This window comes from Oncorhynchus clarkii, chromosome 22 (genome assembly GCF_045791955.1).
Source record: "Oncorhynchus clarkii lewisi isolate Uvic-CL-2024 chromosome 22, UVic_Ocla_1.0, whole genome shotgun sequence".
Lineage (NCBI taxonomy): Eukaryota > Metazoa > Chordata > Actinopteri > Salmoniformes > Salmonidae > Oncorhynchus > Oncorhynchus clarkii.
In genome coordinates, this window is record NC_092168.1 from 33844221 (window position 1) to 33864430 (window position 20210).

At 44.2% G+C, this 20210-nt stretch overlaps 1 protein-coding gene across 1 annotated transcript in view; it reads right to left on the reverse strand.

Annotated features, from left to right (window-relative positions):
• Window positions 1–20210, reverse strand: part of LOC139380234 (receptor tyrosine-protein kinase erbB-4-like) — a 534593-nt gene that overhangs the window by 122296 nt on the left and 392087 nt on the right. Inside the window, exons 8-12 of the mRNA XM_071122768.1 lie at window positions 14581–14694; window positions 14171–14297; window positions 11228–11301; window positions 7447–7537; window positions 5083–5282 (exon numbers count right to left, since the gene is read on the reverse strand). Of these exons, the coding sequence (XP_070978869.1) occupies window positions 5083–5282; window positions 7447–7537; window positions 11228–11301; window positions 14171–14297; window positions 14581–14694 (606 nt within the window). The remainder of the gene's footprint in view (window positions 1–5082; window positions 5283–7446; window positions 7538–11227; window positions 11302–14170; window positions 14298–14580; window positions 14695–20210) is intronic.

Consider the following 20210-nt stretch of genomic DNA (forward strand, 5'->3'; position numbering starts at 1 on the left):
AGAGAGAGAGAAGCAGAGAGAGAGAGAGAGGCAGAGAGAGAGAGAGAGAGAGAGGCAGAGAGAGAGAGAGAGAGAGAGAGGCAGAGAGAGGCAGAGAGAGAGAGGCAGAGAGAGAGAGGCAGAGAGGCAGAGAGAGAGAGAGAGGCAGAGAGCGAGAGGCAGAGAGAGAGAGAGGGAGGCAGAGAGAGAGGGAGGCAGAGAGAGAGAGAGAGAGAGAGAGAGGCAGACAGAGAGAGAGAGAGAGAGAGAGGCAGAGAGAGAGAGAGAGAGAGGCAGAGAGAGAGAGAGAGAGAGAGGCAGAGAGAGAGAGAGAGGCAGAGAGAGAGAGAGAGAGGGAGGCAGAGAGAGAGAGAGGCAGAGAGAGAGAGAGATAGAGAGAGAGAGGGAGGCACAGAGAGAGAGAGAGAGTTGTAATGATACAGTACACAATGGGATCAAAAAGATGCCGACATCAAAGTTTTTGACTCCCATTGAAAACACACAGTTTGGACTCTATTGACGTCAAACGCTGAGCCAGGTCCATCTTCAGGGAAACGCGGAGACGCCGGAGGGGACTGTCAAACGAGCCAAGTAACCAGAGCCGAGAGAGGGCTTCCAACAATGGGCCGACGTCAACGGAAGACAATACCCATCATGCATCAAAACATCCTACTTCTGAATGAAAAATAAGGAGAAAATGAAGAAGAAAGAACCACAGGTCCATTTGATTTCATCTCCGTTTTTCAGGGATAACGAGAAGACGAGGCCTAAACATGTGTATGTAAAGCTGCATCCCAAATGGCGCTCTATTCTGTACATAGAAAATGCACTACTTAAAATAGTGTACTGTATTACTATAGTGTACATCTTAAAGTAGTGCATTTTGTGTGGATTAAGGACATAAGCTAAGTAGTAATTAAAGTGAGTGTGCTTGGTGAACACTTCACGAGGCTACCATCTCTATTTTCTTCTCCTTATCAAAGGTTGACTACACAACCTGCATAGAAACCCTCATGAGTAGGGAGGTAGCAGCTGGGGGGTAGAGCCTGTCTTTCCACCTTGTGCTGTGGCTAGGGTAACACACACACAAGCACGCACAAACACACAGGAACACGCCTGCACGCACACACACACACACACAAACACACAGTGAAGGAGAACTGTCTAACTCATAGACACAGTCCAACTTCTCAAAGTCAGCCAGCTAATAGTGTGTGACACCTGAAGACTGTTGAGGAGAGAAGAGAAGAAAAGGAGAAGAGGGGAAGAGGAGAAGAGAGGAAGAGGAGAAGAGAGGGAGAGGGGAAGAGGAGAAGAGGGGAAGAGGAGAAGAGAGGAAGAGGAGAAGATAGGAAGAGGAGAAGATAGGAAGAGGAGAAGAGGGGAAGAGGAAAAGAGGAGAAGAGAGGAAGAGGAGAAGAGGGGAAGAGGAGAAGAGAGGGAGAGGGGAAGAGGAGAAGATAGGAAGAGGAGAAGAGGGGAAGAGGAAAATAGGAGAAGAGAGGAAGAGGAAAAGAGGGGAAGAGGAGAAGAGAGGAAGAGGAGTGAGGAGTGAGGAGAATAGGAGTAAGGAGAAGAGGAGTGAGGAGAAGAGGGGAAGAGGAGAAGACGAGTGAGGAGTGAGGAGAAGAGGGGAAGAGGAGTGAGAAGAAGATGAGAAGAGGAGTGAGGAGAAGAGGAGTGAGGAGAAGAGGGGAAGAGGAGAAGAGGGGAAGAGAAGAGGGGAAGAGGAGTGAGTAGAAGAGTAGAAGAGGAGAAGAGGAGTGAGTAGAAGAGGAGAAGAGGGGAAGAGGAGTGAGTAGAAGAGTAGAAGAAAAGAAGAGGAGTGAGTAGAAGAGTAGAAGCGGAGTGAGGAGAAGAGTAGAAGAGGAGGGAGTAGAAGAGGAGTGAGGAGTGAGTAGAAGAGGAGTGAGGAGAAGAGTAGAAGAGGAGTGAGTAGAAGGGGAGTGAGGAGAAGAGGGGAAGAGGAGAAGAGGAGAAGCGGAGTGAATAGAAGAGGAGTGGGGAGAAGAGGGTAAGAGGGGAAGAGGAGAAGCGGAGTGAATAGAAGAGGAGTGGGGAGAAGAGGGGAAGAGGGGAAGATGAGCGAGTAGAAGAGGAGAAGAGGAGTGAGGAGATGAGGAGAAGAGAAGAGGGGAAGAGGAGTGAGTAGAAGGGGAGAAGAGGAGTGAGGAGAAGAGGAGAAGAGGAGAAGAGGGGTGAGGAGAAGAGGAGAAGAGGGGAAGAGGAGTGAGTAGAAGAGGAGAAGTGGAGTGAGGAGAAGAGGAGTGAGTAGAAGAGAAGAAGAGTAGAAGAGGAGTGAGGAGAAGAGGAGAAGAGGGGAAGAGGAGTGAGTAGAAGAGTAGAAGAGGAGAAGAGGGGAAGAGGAATGAGTAGAAGAGGAGAAGTGTAGAAGAGGAGTGAGGAGAAGAGTAGAAGAGGAGTGAGTAGAAGGGGAGTGAGTCAGCCAGCTAATAGTGTGTGACACCTGAAGACTGTTGAGGAGAGAAGAAAAGAAAAGGAGAAGATGGGAAGAGGAGAAGAGAGGAAGAGGAGAAGAGAGGGAGAGGGGAAGAGGAGAAGAGAGGGAGAGGGGAAGAGGAGAAGAGAGGAAGAGGAGAAGAGGGGAAGAGGAGAAGAGGGGAAGAGGAGAAGAGAGGGAGAGGAGAAGAGGGGAAGAGGAAAAGAGGAGAAGAGACGAAAAGGAGAAGAGGGGAAGAGGAGAAGAGAGGGAGAGGGGAAGATAGGAAGAGGAGAAGAGGGGAAGAGGAAAAGAGGAGAAGAGAGGAAGAAGAGAAGAGGGGAAGAGGAGAAGAGAGGGAGAGGGGAAGAGGAGAGGATAGGAAGAGGAGAAGAGAGGAAGAGGAAAAGAGGAGAAGAGAGGGAGAGGGGAAGAGGAGAGGATAGGAAGAGGAGAAGAGGAAAAGAGGGGGAGAGGAGAAGAGAGGAAGAGGAGTGAGGAGAAGAGGAGTGAGGAGAAGAGGGGAAGAGGAGAAGACGAGTGAGGAGAAGAGGAGAAGAGGGGAAGATGAGTGGGAAAAAGAGGAGAAGAGGAGTGAGGAGATGAGGGGAAGAGGAGAAGAGGGGAAGAGAAGAGGGGAAGAGGAGTGAGTAGAAGAGTAGAAGAGGAGAAGAGGGGTAGAGGAGTGAGTAGAAGAGGAGAAGAAAAAAAGAGGAGAATAGGAGGGAGTAGAAGAGGAGTGAGGAGTGAGGAGAAGAGGAGTGAGGAGAAGAGTAGAAGAGGAGGGAGTAGAAGAGGAGTGAGGAGTGAGGAGAAGAGGAGTGAGGAGAAGAGTAGAAGAGGAGTGAGGAGTGAGGAGAAGAGGAGTGAGGAGAAGAGTAGAAGAGGAGTGAGTAGAAGAGTAGAAGAAAAGAAGAGGAGAAGAGGAGTGAGTAGAAGAGTAGAAGAGGAGTGAGGAGAAGAGTAGAAGAGGAGGGAGTAGAAGAGGAGTGAGGAGTGAGGAGAAGAGTAGAAGAGGAGTGAGTAGAAGGGGAGTGAGGAGAAGAGGGGAAGAGGAGAAGAGGAGAAGAGGAGTGAGTAGAAGAGTAGAAGAGGAGTGAGGAGAAGAGTAGAAGAGGAGGGAGTAGAAGAGGAGTGAGGAGTGAGGAGAAGAGTAGAAGAGGAGTGAGTAGAAGGGGAGTGAGGAGAAGAGGGGAAGAGGAGAAGAGGAGAAGCGAAGTGAATAGAAGAGGAGTGGGGAGAAGAGGGGGAGAGGGGAAGAGGGGAAGAGGAGTGAGTAGAAGAGGAGAAGAGGAGTGAGGAGAAGAGGAGTGAGGAGAAGATGAGAAGAGGAGAAGAGGAGTGAGGAGAAGAGGAGAAGAGGGGAAGAGGAGTGAGTAGAAGAGGAGAAGAGGAGTGAGGAGAAGAGGAGTGAGTAGAAGAGTAGAAGAGGAGAAGAGGGGAAGAGGAATGAGTAAAAGAGGAGAAGAAAAGAATAGGAGAAGAGGAGTGAGTAGAAGGGGAGTGAGGAGAAGTGTAGAAGAGGAGTGAGGAGAAGAGTAGAAGAGGAGTGAGTAGAAGGGGAGTGAGGAGAAGAGTAGAAGATGAGTGAGGAGAAGAGTAGAAGAGGAGTGAGGAGAAGAGTAGAAGAGGAGTGAGTAGAAAGGGAGTGAGAAGAAGAGGGGAAGAGGAGAAGAGGGGAAGAGGAGAAGAGGGGAAGAGGAGTGAGTAGAAGAGTAGAAGAGGGGTGAGGAGAAGAGTAGAAGAGGAGTGAGGAGAAGAGGAGGGAGTAGAAGAGGAGAAGAGGAGTGAGGAGTGAGTAGAAGAGGAGTGAGTAGAAGGGGAGTGAGGAGAAGAGGGGAAGAGGAGAAGACGAGTGAGGAGAAGAGGAGAAGAGGGGGGAGTAGAAGAGGAGAATAGGAGAAGAGGAGTGAATAGAAGTGGAGTGAGGAGAAGCGTAGAAGAGGAGTGAGGAGAAGAGGAGTGAGGAGAAGAGGAGAAGAGAAGAGGGGAAGAGGAGTGAGGAGAAGAGGAGTGAGGAGAAGAGAGGAGAAGAGTGAGGAGAAGAGGAGTGAGGAGAAGAGAGGAGAGGAGTGAGGAGAAGAGAGATACCTAGTCAGTTGTCCAACTTATTGTATTCAACTGAAATGTGTCTTCTGCATTTAACCCAGCTCGGGGTACTCGATCCAGCAACCTTCCGGTTACTGGCCCAATGCTCTAACCACTACCTGTAACTGATTTACATTAATACATGAATGCCTAAGACTGAGAGATTGGTAGGAGAGGAACCAGTGGTAACTGAATTCTCTCATGAGTCCAATTACACCAAACTCTATAATAATTGTAGCTCTTTAGAAGATTTGACTGTACAATGTTGACAAAGTATCAGAAACAGCGTCCAGATCTAAGTTGGGTTAGGACTGAAATTAGTTGAGTGTGTGTGTATGTTTGTGTATACACAGACTTGCGTGCATTTGTGTGGGCAAGTGTTTGTATGTGTGTACGTGCGTGTGTTTGTACCTCTATGTGTGTGTGTGTAAGCGCCTGTGTGTGTGTGTGTGTGTGTGTGTGTGTGTGTGTGTGTGTGTGTGTGTGTGTGTGTGTGTGTAAGCGCCTGTGTGTGTGTACGCGCCTGTGTGGTGTGTGTGTGTGTGTGTGTGTGTATGTGTGTGTGTGTGACTCACTACACTCTTTAGGGTCTCTGTTGTTGCGTATGAGGACCTTCTGGTTGTTGGCTCTGAACAGGCCGGTCCAGTTGACGGTGTTGTAGTAGCACAGCTGACTGTTATTGGTGATGTACACGTTACCAGCACTGATCTCATTCAGGGACTGGAGCTGGAGGGACGAGATCCACTGCTGCTTCAACACTAGGAGAGAGATACCACTGGGAGAGGAGAGGGGAAAGGGAGAAGGGGAGAAAGGGAAGATGGAAGAAAGAGAGAGGCGTTAGAGAAAGAGAATGGTGTGAGAGGTAAGATGGAGGAGGAGTAAACAAGGGTGAGAGAAGTTGAAAAAGACCAGACAGAGAGTGAGACAGACAGAAAGAGGTGAGGAGAAAGAAAGAGAAACAGACAGAATAAGGTAGAGATGGAAAGAGAAACAGACAGAATAAGGTAGAGATGGAAAGAGAAAGGTCAGAGAGAGAGTGAGACAGACAGAAAGAGGTAGAGATGGAAAGAGAAACAGACAGAATAAGGTAGAGATGGAAAGAGAAACAGACAGAATAAGGTAGAGATGGAAAGAGAAACAGACAGAATAAGGTAGAGATGGAAAGAGAAACAGACAGAATAAGGTAGAGATGGAAAGAGAAACAGACAGAATAAGGTAGAGATGGAAAAAGAAGCAGACAGAATAAGGTAGAGATGGAAAGAGAAAGGTCAGAGAGAGAAAATAAAGACAGGTGGGTAATAAGAAAATAGATTAATTCCAAGTTAATACACAGATGATGTTATTCCTGCATGGAGAGTGTGTTAGACTGTTAGCAAACCAACTGACACGGCTCTGTAAATCTTTACAAAGCAAAACAGTGATCTTTGACAGTGTCTTCAATCCCTGTGATGCGCACAGCATGCTCCTACAGATAGAGTACCAAAGGCACTCTACCTCTCTCTCCCTTCTCTCTCTCCTTCTCTCTGAAAGGGTCTTTACGTCCCAGAAAGAGCCTTGAAGAGAGGGAGTAGGGAGTGTACAGAGGCACTCAGACTAACAAGAATACAGCTCTCCACTTAGTGATAGGCCACGATGTGTGTGAGTGTGTATGTGTGTGTGTTTACTTTAAATTGTTAACATGTCATTCTCACACCCACTCTCTCTGCTTGCTAACATAAGCTGCTATGTCTACTGTAAGCTCTAATAGTGTATAATGATGTTAACGGCAGTAATATCTTGAAAATAAACTGCTCGCTAGTTAGCTAATGTCACCAAAGCAAATCATCACCTATCCTAATGGTTCTCAACCCACAGTGAATCTGCTGTCATGGACTTGCCGGCTCTCCACTGCTGTAAACATGATTAAAGTGACTGCTGTACTCTGAAACACTAGTCACTAATAATATTTACATACTGCTTTACTCAGTTCATATGTATATACGGTATTCTATTCTACTGTATTTTAGTCAATGCCACTCCGACGTTGCTCATCCTAATATTTAGTTCTTAATTCCATTATTTTACTTTAGATTTGTGTGTATTGTTGTGAATTGTTAGATATTAATGCACTGTTGGAACTAGGAACACAAGGATTTTGCTACACCCGCAATAACATCTGATAAATATGCATATGTGACCAATACAATTTGATTGTAGTGTAGTGTTCCCATGGGGTGTCTGTGTGTGTGTGTGTGTGTGTGTGTGTGTGTGTGTGTGTGTGTGTGTGTGTGTGTGTGTGTGTGTGTGTATCTGCGTACATGTGTCACTGACGTTCTGAGCTTAGGGTCTGCCTGAATGCATGGCAATGGATAATGGCTGTCATAGTGCTAACGGATCAAGGTAATGAGAGTGTACAGCCGTGGGAGCCAGATCTATGTGTGTGTGTGTGTGTGTGTGTGTGTGTGTGTGTGTGTGTGTGTGTGTGTGTGTGTGTGTGTGTGTGTGTGTGTGTGTGTGTGTGTGCAGGCGTGGGAGTCATGGGGAAGCTCTGGCATGTTACATGATCAATTGTGACGACATTCCGTCTATCAAATTAGCTGATTATATATACCCAGTTGGAAAGCTATGGGGTTGTTCTGATGGGATCTCAAAGGAACAACAACATTACAGCCATTCTTATATGCCAGACTGACTGTACACAACCTAATGGTAAATCACTAGCTCCTGTTAAAATAGTGCAACATTCTTAACACACGTCAAAGTATGGTACAATAATGATGTAATGTAGAGTATGTGTGAGAGGTGTTCCCCAGGGCTCCGTGCTCCAGACCTACCTGTTCAGTGCTCTCCATCCTGTGGTTGCCAGATCCTCAGGTCCGTACTGTAGTAATGTACTATAGTAATGTACTGTTCTAATGTACTGTTCTAATATACTGTATTCATGTACTGTAGGTTCTTACCTGTATAGAGCTCTGCCTCCTATGGTTGCCAGATTGGAGAAGACACTCAGGTCTGTCATGTTCTCTGGCCACGACTGGATGTTCAGGAAACCTACAGGCACAGAACCAATCACATCCCAGCCAATCAAATTTCATCATATATCTGTGATGTATTACCAGATCCACATAAATTCCTAACTCACATTAGTTAAACATGTCAAATATATGACAATGAAGATATATACTGTACATTTCCTGTAACTGCATTTCCTGTAACTGCCTGTAACTGCCTGTAACTGCCTCTGGGCGTTAAATCATTTAGCAGGTTGAATGAATTGCTGAGCTGATGACCATGGATCATTTAGAGAATGTAATAATGTATTCAATAAATTAAATATTTAGAGATGAGGGGTGAAATCTCATTCCAGCCAGGAGAGGACAAACAGAATGGACAGATGAAGAGAGAAGAGAAAATGAGAGGAAACAGGCTAGGAAGTAATGAGGACCAAGGACAACACAAAATACCCAAATGACTGAAAACTCCAGACAGCATATTCCCAGGGATACATTTCATAATAGTTCCATAACTGATATTTTGATTGGCTTTAAACAAATTCATTACATTGGTAAGGGATATGAGAGGATCTAATGAAAGGTATGAGGCTCATATCAGCATGTGTTCATATCCCTGATTAATAATGCATCTCCCAGTCTGATTATGTGAGATGAGTTCCTAAAAGAACCTTGTTTATAACTTGTTGACAAAAGGCAGATAACCTTCACGTCTGCCTTCATCATTCTGCCGGCATCAGTCCTGTTTCTCTCCTGGGTGCGCTACTGGCTGGTGGTTCCAAATGGTTCCATATTTACTATAAAGCACACTGCTTTTGACCAGGGACCAGGGACCAGGGACCAAGGACCAGGGACCATTGGGCTTTGGTCAAAAGTAATGCACTATCTAGGGACTTTCGGATGCAGTCAACGGGTCCATCTAGCTCAGTGCCAGATGCGACTAAAGTCATCTATAATTACTATACATCAAACTAACCGATTATAAGTTGAACCTTAATCAAATGTATATGAATGAAATGCATCACAACCTGCTTTCTATGCCATTAGCATTCTTGAATGCAACCTCCAATATAAAATGGCAACGATTAGCTCCTATCTGAGTCGTTAGAGCTAGTGTCTGATGACAGTAATTGCCTTAATGACAAAATTGCAGGAAGCAATGGCAAGCCTCTCTCACCTCTCTTTCACTCACTCAGTCATTCTCTCTCTTTCTTTCTTTTTTTCTATCTTTCTCTCTCCACCTGTCTCATGGTCTTTCCTCAAGAGGCATATGCTTGTTTTTCCTAGAGAGGAGAGGTGGGAGATGAGAGGTGGGAAGGAGAGCTACGGAGGAGAGTTGGAGAGTAGGAGAGATTGGAGAGGTGGGCAGGGCGCTTCATCACTTCATCTTGCTAATGGTGCTAACAAGTACCTGCCTGCCTTCCTGGGCTGACAGCTTGAAACAAACAGCAGCAATAGGGAAGGGAAAGGGGATACCTAGTCAGTTGCACAATTGAATGCACTCAACTGAAATGTGTCTTCCGCATTTAACCCAATCAGAGAGGTGCGGGGGGTGCTTTAATCAATGTCCACATCATCAGTGCCCATGTTGGGGATTTACTGCCTTGCTCAAGGGGAAAACGGCAGATTTTTCCACCTTGCCAGCTCGGGATTCAAACCAGTGACCTTTCTGTTACTGGCTCAACACTCTTAACCCGCTAGCCATTTGTCAACAGGTAAACCACTCAGCATATCTATTTACAGGTGCTGTACTGTACAGGAAGTTCTGGTCTAGCTGTTGGTGTTCTCCTTATTCTATATTCTACTGTATATCTCCTCAGCTTATTCTCTCTCTCTCTCTCTCTCTCTCTCTCTCTCTCTCTCTCTCTCTCTCTCTCTCTCTCTCTCTCTCTCTCTCTCTCTCTCTCTCTCTCTTCTCCCCCCCCTGTGGGCAGTAAACAACTGCTGAAAGGATGGAGTCAGTAGCCGAGCATGCTAGAGCTTCTAGAGTAGAATAGAGTGGGGGTTTAGGTTCACTGAGTGCCACATTACTGGCGCATCCATGCGAAAGACAAATTACCCAGTATTGCCTTACAGAGAGGAGGGCCACAGGCACCAGATCAAGGGTTAAGAGTTTTAAAGCACCAATGATTACAGTCAAAGCCATGCACTGGGAACCTCACTTATGCTAAATTGCTTCAGTGGATGGCCCACCGACCGTACTGTTTGGATAAGCCTGCACTGACCTCGTGGAAGGAGATAAAAACAAGGGGCTATGTTTTAGAAGAACACTTGGCAGGAGAAGAGATGTAGGGTGAGATGGTAGCCTCCTACACTGACTGTCATCTGAGAGCTATACAATTCAGAGATGGTAACCCCTAGGTTGAAGCAGTAGGGATGACGGTGTGTGTGTGTGTGTGTGTGTGTGTGTGTGTGTGTATGTGTGCATCAATGGCTGTATGTATGTGTGTATGTATAAGTGTGCGTGTGTGCATCAATGCCTGTATGTGTGTGTGTTTCTGTGTGTGTGACGGAGGGTGATAAGGGGTGCCATGCATGCCTGGCCATGGGTCTACAAGGTTGTATCCCAAATTCTACAGAGAATGGGGTGCCATTTGGGAGACACATATTGGCTGTACCAGCTCACGTCCTATCACAGGAATGAAGGGATGAGGGGGAGGAAAGGAGGGGAGGAGGAAGGGAAAGGGGAAGGGGGATTCACTCTACATTAATTCATGCACACATACCCACGCACTCATGCACACACTACGGACCTCCCTTCATGCTCTGTGCGAAACTTTAGAGCTGTGAAACTGGGAGTTCTAGATCCCCATGGGAGAAGAGATAGAGAGACCCTCATCTCATCCCAATTCATCATACTCTTTCAGCTTGTCTTTGGTGTATGGTGTCTTGTGGGAAACAGCAAACACACACAAGGCCCCTTTATACTGAGTCAAATTGTAATAGAGGGGACACCATGCACATTTAATGATTGCAAAACAAAATAAAACAGAATAATTTAAAGATGCATGGATAGGGGGATTTCTACATTAGGCCTGCATGTATTTCTCTAAAACATTACACCATACATTATATATATACACAGAGCATACCAAACATTAAGAACACCTTCCTAAAATTGAGTTGCACCTACCCTTTTGCCCTCAGAACGACCTCAATTCGTCAGGGCATGGACTCTACAAGAGGTTGAGAGAGTTCCACAGGGATGCTGGCCCATGTTGACTCCAATGCTTCCCACAGTTGTGTCAAACTGGCTGGATGCCCTTTGGGGGGTGCCCTTTGGATGGTGGACCACCCAACAGCATTGCAGTTCTTGACACAAACTGGTGCACCTGACACCTACTACCATACCCCGTTCAAAGGCACTTAAATATTTTGACGTGCCCATTCACCCTCTGAATGGCACACATACACAATCCATGTCTCAAGACTTAAAAATCCTTCTTTAACCTGTATCCTCCCCTTCATCTACAGTGATTGAAGTGGATTTTAACAAGTGACATCAATAAGGGATCATAGCTTTCACCTGGATTCACCTGGTCAGTTAATGCATATTTTCCCAAGGACAATTAGAAAAGACTGAATGACATGGTATCAGAAATGTATATTTATTTTAATTGGATCTCTGTTCTTAACTGACGAGAAAGATGCATTGTTGAAATGGACAGGGTTTAGCCATAATTATGACTTTTTGACTGTGTTAATTAAATACAATTATAATGTCTCTCACCTGTGATCTCCCTAACAGTCCGGAACACATTCAGCTTCTCTGGATCCAAAGCTTTAATGTTGTGGTACACATCCCTGTGAGGGAGAGAGAGAGAAGAATGAGTGAGAGAGATGGAAGAGAGAGAGAGTGACAGAGAGAGGGAGAAGAATGAGCGAGAGAGATGGAAGAGAGAGAGAGAGACAGAGAGAGGGGTGAGCGAGAGAGATGAGAGAGAGAGAGAGAGAGAGAGAGAGAGAGAAAGAGAGCGAGAGAGAGCGAGAGAGAGAAATATGAAGCGGGATGAAAGATTGGGATAGGGAGAGAAAGAGAGAGAGAGAAAGAGAGAGAGAGAGAGAGAGAGAGAGAGAGAGAGAAAGAAAGGAAACAGAGAGAATGAGCGAGAGAGAAACAAAGTGAAAGACACAAATATTTAGGAATAGAAACAGAAAGCGGTCAAGTCACCCACATAACCACTGTTTCTCTCATATTACAGGGAGGTGAGCTGTCTAGAGCAGGGTTATTCAACTGGGGGTCCACGTCCTCTGGAGCTATTGCAGGGGGTCCGCGACAACAGAATAAACACATTTTTAATTACGTATCTACAGTACAATAGTTAGGAAACTACACTCATTGGAGCCAATGACACTCACTGGAATATCTGACATAGGCTTTGAAAAAGCACCCGCGAATAGGCTAGCAGTGTGGCAAGTGCCACTGGCTGCTGGTAAACTTTCTTGACTTGGACATACATTTCAGCCAAACTTAATGGCTAACCTTTGTTTCATCAGCTAAAGAACAGCTCTTAGCAAAAATGTGTTTGGAGTGACCTTTCTAGGTAATCCAGCCATGCGTCAATCTGAGTAACATAATCAAAAACACCCCATCAAAATCAGTCAGTTTAAGAGATATCAGTTTTTTTTTTGCATGGGCTGCGTCTCAATCCACCATGTCCGCCAATGTCGGTCTTCAACTTCTGCAGTGGAAGGTGTTTGTCAGACCACGAAAACGTCTGTAGCTTCCGAACGGTTTGGCCTACACACTATTATGAACCCTCTATGGAAAGGGTAGACTTTCACAAACACGATGGTTATATCCACTTTACTCCACAACTTGTCTGAAGTCGATAACGCTGATGTGCCAACTTCTGTCAATAGAGTCCAAACAGTTAGAGCTACAAACCAAGTGTAACCCATACAAACGTTTAGTGGTATGGAGGTAGCTTTGTGCCAACAAAAATAAGGGGTTAAATATATGTCCAAAAATATATATATTTCCTGAGCATTCTTATATCTCCTAGATATAAGAGACATTTCCATACCGTATTCCTTAATATTTATTTTTTGACTGTCTTTTTTGCCATTTATGCATGTATTATTCAATGCGTTTCTATGGGCTATAGTAGTGTCATGACGTAGCTCTTTCTGGGTGTAGATCATGGCTTCCCCCTCTCTCACTCTCTCCTACACCCAGGTTATGTTATCTCAGGTAGTAAATTCCTGGCCAAGACTCTCTTCCCCTTTTCACAAAGGATTTCAGGCGGCCCTCTTCTACTGTTACGAATAAAAGCCTCTCCTAACAAAATCCTCTTCAGACTGAGCAAACCCACAGTGTGAGCTGTGATTGTGAATAGTTAAGACCACAAAAACCTCAGTGTAAGCTAAAGTTGTAATGGTTGTTGAATTCCTAACCATACCACATGGAGCATTGGCTACACGGCTGGAAACGGTTCAACTCTGAGACTATCGATCCCTACAGAATAAGAGCAAATCTTAGATACTAATTACTAGTCTGCGGCTACAAATTATGTAAACCTGGGATGCGAATACCGACAACCGCCAAAACATCTACTCTAAGAACAATGGATGCCTGGCGTATCCATTACAACAGACACTATCAGGATCCGCACCATGAGTAGCCAGAGACTCTCTGATGAACTGACCAACGATTCCAACAGAGAAGAAAACAACTACATAATTGCATTAATATATTGATTTCAATTATTCCAGAATGAGCGAGCAAAGGATTAGCATTTCAATTGATATAATTATCCATTTTGTCTTTCCCGCTCTCTCAGTCCACACCCCCTTCCCTTTGTCCACCTAGCCGTCATATCGGTTTAGCCCACAAGGGGATCTTCCCTATCCTTGTTAGTAACCAATATCTACTGTTTGTTTGTTTATGCATTTCTGTGATTATTTAGTTAGTAAATACATGATTTAGCCAATTGGTGTATGGATGATTTATAGTAAAGGCTGGGTTTGTGCAGATAACCAACAATTTATGACGTTCAGATAAGACTGCCGTGAGATAAAGAATAATTAATTAATAGAAGACTAATTGATCAGATATTAAAATATCTGAAGAGTCGGGCCTCCAAGCTGGCACAGTGGTCTAGGGCACTGCATCACAGTGCTAGCTGTGCCACCAGAGACTCTGGGTTCGCGCCCAGGCTCCGTCGCAGCTGCCCCCGACCGGGAGGTCCGTGGGGGAACACACAATTGGCCTAGCATCGTCCGGGTTAGGGCCGGCTTGGCCAGTGGGGGATCTCCTTGCACACTAGCGACTCCTGTGGCGGACCGGGAGAAGTGCGCGCTAACCAGGTCACCAGGTGTTTCCTCCGACACATTGGTGCGGCTGGCTTCCCTTTTGGTTGCACGCTGTGTTAAGAAGCAGTGCAACTTGGTTGGGTTGTGCTTCAGGGGACGCATGGCTTTCGACCTTCGTCTCTACCGAGCCCGTACGGGAGTTGTAGCGATGAGACAAGTTAGTAACTACAAACAATTGGGGACAAAAGGGGGTAAAATAAAAAATATCGGAAGAGTTATATTCGGAAAAGTATAACATTGTAATCTGAAGATTTGCTGTGGTGCCCCGACTTCCTAGTTAATGAAAATTACATGATTAGTTTACATGATTGTGTGTGTGTGTGTGTGTGTGTGTGTGTGTGTGTGTTTTTGCTCTCACCCTTTAATGCCAGTGATGAGGAAGACCAGGTTTCCATTGATCTTGGTACAGTTGGTGAACTTCTCTATGTTGCTTGAGTCCACGGTCTGAGCAGACTGCAGACTGGCTGTACCTATACCATCACAGGCTAAAACAGAAGATGAAGAATATTACTTGGTCAAATATTCCCCCAAAATTAAACGGAAATGTGTGGTCAGGCTTTTTCCCAACCACTTTGAAATACTCATATGGAACAGACAGGCACAAGAAGACACACAGAGTTTGGAGAGGTTGGAGCAGTGGGTAAGCCATAGTCAAGCACAATCACAACATAACCACAGCTCAACCCCAACTACATCCAATCAACCAGATGAATAAACTGGATGTGAATGACAGGAGGATAGGGTTCAGGACGGTGCAGGACTGGACACCTTTAGGACAGATGTCAGTGCAGGCGATGCACATCTTGATGCGGTTCTGCTCCACCTCCATCTTGTTGCTGGGACAAGCCCTCACACAGGAGCTGTGGTCCACCACAAAGTTATCTGGAACAGCAAACAAAGAGTTAAAAATAGTATGTGTCAGAGCAATTCCAAGGCCGTACCCACTGGGAAACATGTTATGGATGTAATCTGTGGAACAGGTAGCATGTGAACAGACTGATTTGAACTGGTGTGTCATGGAGGTTTAAAGGTCAACTGCCCCTTAGAACCAACTTCTCAGGTTTTAAATGGCCTATGTGGCATTGATATGAGTCAAAATAATTCATTCTAGTGTCAAAATTGACTACAAAGTGTTAATAGGATAATTTTGGTCATAAAGTCAGTCTTGTTCAAAACACAGTTTGGTAAGTGATCGCATCATGACATACTTGAGGGTTTGTTTTGGATTACAATTATGTCAACAAATCATCCCGTTTTGCCTGTTAACACATGGTGGCACCGTGTTTTCTGGAAAAAGACTGGGGGAGTTTCCTTTACATGGCCTGGTGGCCCGGGCAGGCGGAGACATCTCCTTAGGGGTACCAAATGGAATGGTAAAAAATGTTGCCCGCTTGCTTTCAATAATGTTTAAACTCAAATCTACTGTCCTGTTTGTTGTGATTGAATAGCAAAGACACACCCAAGAACCACCCACATTAAACCACACCCCCAAGACAACTCTCGTTTGCATACAGTCATGACCCCTAGCATTTCTTAATGAGCATTGATGAAAAACAAGTTCAAATCAGGAAGTGCAGTCATCCTTTAATGTAAATTAATGTCTTCCTCATGAGACTTGAAGGCAATGAATAGCAGTGGAATGTGACTACTGCTGCTGTGCTCCTGAAGATGACTCCTGTGATAAAATATGTTCCTTGTCCTCTTTATCTTGTTTTATTGTTTTATTGTTCTCTCCCGGTGAGAGAATATCTGGCCCTGCTGGTATAATATCTGATAGTCTGAACTGAGGACGGATTTTAGGAATAGAAATACACATCAAATAGGGGACCAATGATTGCTTTTCTCACAGCCTCAGGCATGGAGGTGGACACCGAAATTACAGGTACCTCTTCAGGGGTCCTTGTGGCAGTGCGGGAAATAAAAGAGCCTGGGTCATCACTAAACACCAAAAATAAGAAATCAGACTGAAATGGGGAGGGACTATCTGGACTTGTCCTATAATAAAATTATTGTTTTTGTTGCTGCAAAACATTTGCTACGGTGTGCCCTAATAAGGCTGATCCATGTGGTCCTTCATCGGTAGTGGGCTGCATTAGAGGCAGCACACCCCTCTCTCTCTCTTCCTGTTAGGAGCCAGAGCTCTTAGCAGAGTGCCAGGCACAAGCCCCAGGAGAGGAGAGGAGAGAAGAGGGAAAGGCAGTTTAAATCAGTGGAGGAAATGGCTGCTTTAAAGGAAGGGGAGGATGAAGGGAGATGTGAAGAGGGGGCTAAGTAGAGATGATCAAGGAAGTTGCTCGCTGCATTCCTCAGGGAAAAAAGGTTCAGACTTAAAAAAAAGACGTTTGAGAAATGAATCAATATCTTGAGGCCCTTGGTAATAAGAATGACCAGCCTTCTCTGCTCCGCTGGTGATGATGAGTCAAGGCCTAGGCCAAAGGTAGGCAACTATGTTCAGCCGCAGGCCAATTTTTGTCAGAGCAAACATAATTAGAATAATTTGTACACAGCAAATTGCGTTTAAAACCAAGATATGGTCACCATGCCAGTGTTCTCCCAAAATAAGATTGTCGTTACGCCACATTGCCAGTTTTGCTACACCACTATATAAAGATTTCAGAGCAAGTGAAACTGATATTTAGTAATGACAGAGTAACATAGATCACCAATGACATCGTTGTGAATTGTGTAACAGGGCGTTCATAAATTCTAAGCGCTATCATGTTCCCCAATTAATTCAGTGCATTTCAGCAGTAGGCCTTGGCTATCTTGACACCCCAAGTAGGCTATAGCATTGTCAAAACATACAAACGTTGTAACGCCAGTTAAGCAAAAGTAAAATGATCAAAGTTGCTAAACTTGCTAGATAATGTCCAACTCACGACAGAATATCTAGGGGGCAGCATTTTCACTTTTGGATGAATAGCGAGCCCAGAGTGAACTGCCTCCTACTCAGTCCCAGATGCTAATATATGCATATTATTATTAGTTTTGGATAGAAACTACTCTGAACTGTTTGAATGATGTCTATGAGTATAACAGAACTCATATGGCAGGCAAAAACCTGAGAAAAAATCCAAACAGGAAGTGGGAAATCTGAGGTTTGTAGTTTTTGAACTCACCCCTATTGAATACACAGTGGGATATTGGTTATGTTGCACTTCCTAAGGCTTCCACTAGATGTCAACCGTCTTTAGAACGTTGTTTCAGGCTTCTACTGTGATGTGGGACCGGATGGGAGCTCTTTGAGTCAATGGTCTGCCTACAGCCTCATTCTCAGATACGCACTTTCACTTGAGAGGTAGCTGTCGTTCCAATGCTTTTCTACAGACATAGGAATTCTCCGGTTGGAACATTATTGAACTTTTATGATAAAAACATCCTAAAGATTGATTCTATACTTAGTTTGACAAGTTTCTTAGTTTGACAAGTTTCTTCGACCTGGAATATAACTTTTTGAACGTTTCTTCCGAATGGACCAGATCGCGCATTTGGATTTGTTTATCAAACGCCCTAACAAAAGAAGCTATTGGACATAAATGGACATAAATGATGGACATTATCGAACAAAACAAGCATTTATTGTGGAACTGCGAATCCTAGGAGTGCATTCTGATGAAGATGATCAAAGATAAGTGAATATTTATAATGCTATTTATGAATAATGTTGACTACCCAACATGGCGGATATTTCTCTGGCTGGTTTGGGCTCTGAGCGCCGTTCTCAGATTATGCTTTTTCCGTAAAGTTTTTTGAAATCTGACACAGCGGTTGCATGTCTAAAATTTTTATTTTCATCGACATTTGTAATGGGTATTTCTGTTTATTCATGTGGCTCTCTGCAATATCACTGCATGTTTTGGAACTACTGAACGTAACACGGCAATGTAAAATAAGATTTTTGGATATAAATATGACCTTAACCCGAACAAAACATACATGTATTGTGTAACATGAAGTCCTACGAGTGTCATCTGATGAAGATCATCAAAGGTTAGTGATTAATTTTATCTCTATTTGTGCTTTTTGTGACTCCTCTCTTTTGCTGTAAAAATGGCTGGGTTTTTCTGTTAGTTGGTTGTGACCTAACATAATTGTTTGTGGAGCTTTCGCTGTAAAGCATTTTTGAAATCAGACACTGTGGCTGGATTAATGAGAATTTTATCTTTAAAATGGTGCCTAATACTTGTATGTTTGAGAAATTTGATTTCTGAGATTTATTTTGATTTGTATTTGGCGCCCTGCAATTTCATTGGCTGTTGGCGAGGGGTTCTGCTAGCGGAACGGGGTAACCAAGATGCGTTAAGCAAAAGTAAAATGATCAAAGTTGCTAAACTTGCTAGATAATGTCCAACTCACAACAGAATATCTCCGATGTGGCAAAATAGAGTTGATGGTTATACAGATAACAAATCAGCTCATGAATAACAGGGAGACAAAGAGAAGAAATTGTTTAAAAATCAAGGTATCTTAAAAATGTATATTGTTTGTTGATCACATATTCTCTACTGAAGCTCTCACATTGGCAGCAATATCAGACAGCGCAGAGATGCGGGAGAAAAGATATAGCGGTATTTTGACATGCATAGGCGAGACGTGCTTTGATAATGCAACCTATGGATTACAGAATAAAGATAGAGATTTTCAAGCAAGACAAGAGTCAGGATTGGGATGATAGGAAATTAGCCTGAAATATATATAAGGCTATATACAGTTGGAAGTTAACATACACCTTTGACACATATATTTAAACTCAGTTTTTCATAATTCCTGACATTTAATCCTAGTAAAAGTTCCCTGTTTTATTTCAGTTAGGATCACCACTTTATTTTAAGAATGTGAAATGTCAGAATAATAGTAGGGATAATGATTTATTTCAGCTTTGATTTCTTTCATCACATTCCCAGTGGGTCAGAAGTTTCCATACGCTCAAATAGTATTTGGTAGCATTGCCTTTAAATGCCCACAAATGTTCTATGGGATTGAGGTCAAGGCTTTGTGATGGCCACTCCAATACCTTGACTTTGTTGTCCTGAAGCCATTTTGCCACAACTTTGGAAGTATGCTTGGGGTCATTGTCCATTTGGAAGTTTTAACTTCCTGACTGATGTCTTGAGATGTTGCTTCAATATATCCACATGATTTTTCTGCCTAATGATGCCATCTATTTTGTCCCTCCTGCAGCAAAGCACCCACACATTATGATGCTGCCACCCCCGTGCTTCACGGTTGGGATGGTGTTCTTCGGCTTGCAAGCCTCCCCCTTTTCCTTCAGAAAAACAATGGTCATTATGGCCAAAAAGTTAGATTTTTGTTTAATCAGATCAGAGGACATTTCTCCAAAAAGTACGATCTTTGTCCCCATGCACAGTTGCAAACCGTAGTCTGGCTTTTTTTATGGCAGATTTGGAGCAGTGGCTCATTCCTTGCTGAGCGGCCTTTCAGGTTATGTCGACATAGGACTCGTTTTACTGTGGATATACAGTGGGGCAAAAAAGTATTTAGTCAGCCACCAATTGTGCAAGTTCTCCCACTTAAAAAGAAGAGAGAGGCCTGTAATTTTCATCATAGGTACACTTCAACTATGACAGACAAAATTAGATGAATAAAAATCCAGAAAATCACATTGTAGGATTTTTTATGAATTTATTTGCAAATTATGGTGGAAAATAAGTATTTGGTCACCTACAAACAAGCAATATTTCTGGCTCTCACAGACCTGTAAGTTCTTCTTTAAGAGGCTCCTCTGTCCTCCACTCGTTACCTGTATTAATGACACCTGTTTGAACTTATCAGTATAAAATACACCTGTCCACAACCTCAAACAGTCACACTCCAAACTCCACTATGGCCAAGACCAAAGAGCTGTCAAAGGACACCATAAACCAAATTGTAGTCCTGCACCAGGCTGGGAAGACTGAATCTGCAATAGGTAAGCAGCTTGGTTTGAAGAAATCAACTGTGGGAGCAATAATTAGGAAATGGAAGACATACAAGACCACTAATAATCTCCCTCAATCTGGGGCTCCACGCAAGATCTCACCCCGTGGGGTCAAAATGATCACAAGAACGATGAGCAAAAATCCCAGAACCACACGGGGGGACCTAGTGAATGACCTGCAGAGAGCTGGGACCAAAGTAACAAAGCCTAGGATCAGCAAGGGCATTGAATATGAAACGTGGCTGGGTCTTTCAGCATGACAATGGTCCCAAACACACCGCCCTGGCAACAAAGGAGTGGCTTCGTAAGAAGCATTTCAAGGTCCTGGAGTGGCCTAGCCATTCTCCAGATCTCAACCCCATAGAAAATCTTTGGAGGGAGTTGAAAGTCCATGTTGTCCAGCAACAGCCCCAAAACATCACTGCTCTAGAGGAGATCTGCATGGAGGAATGGGCTAAAA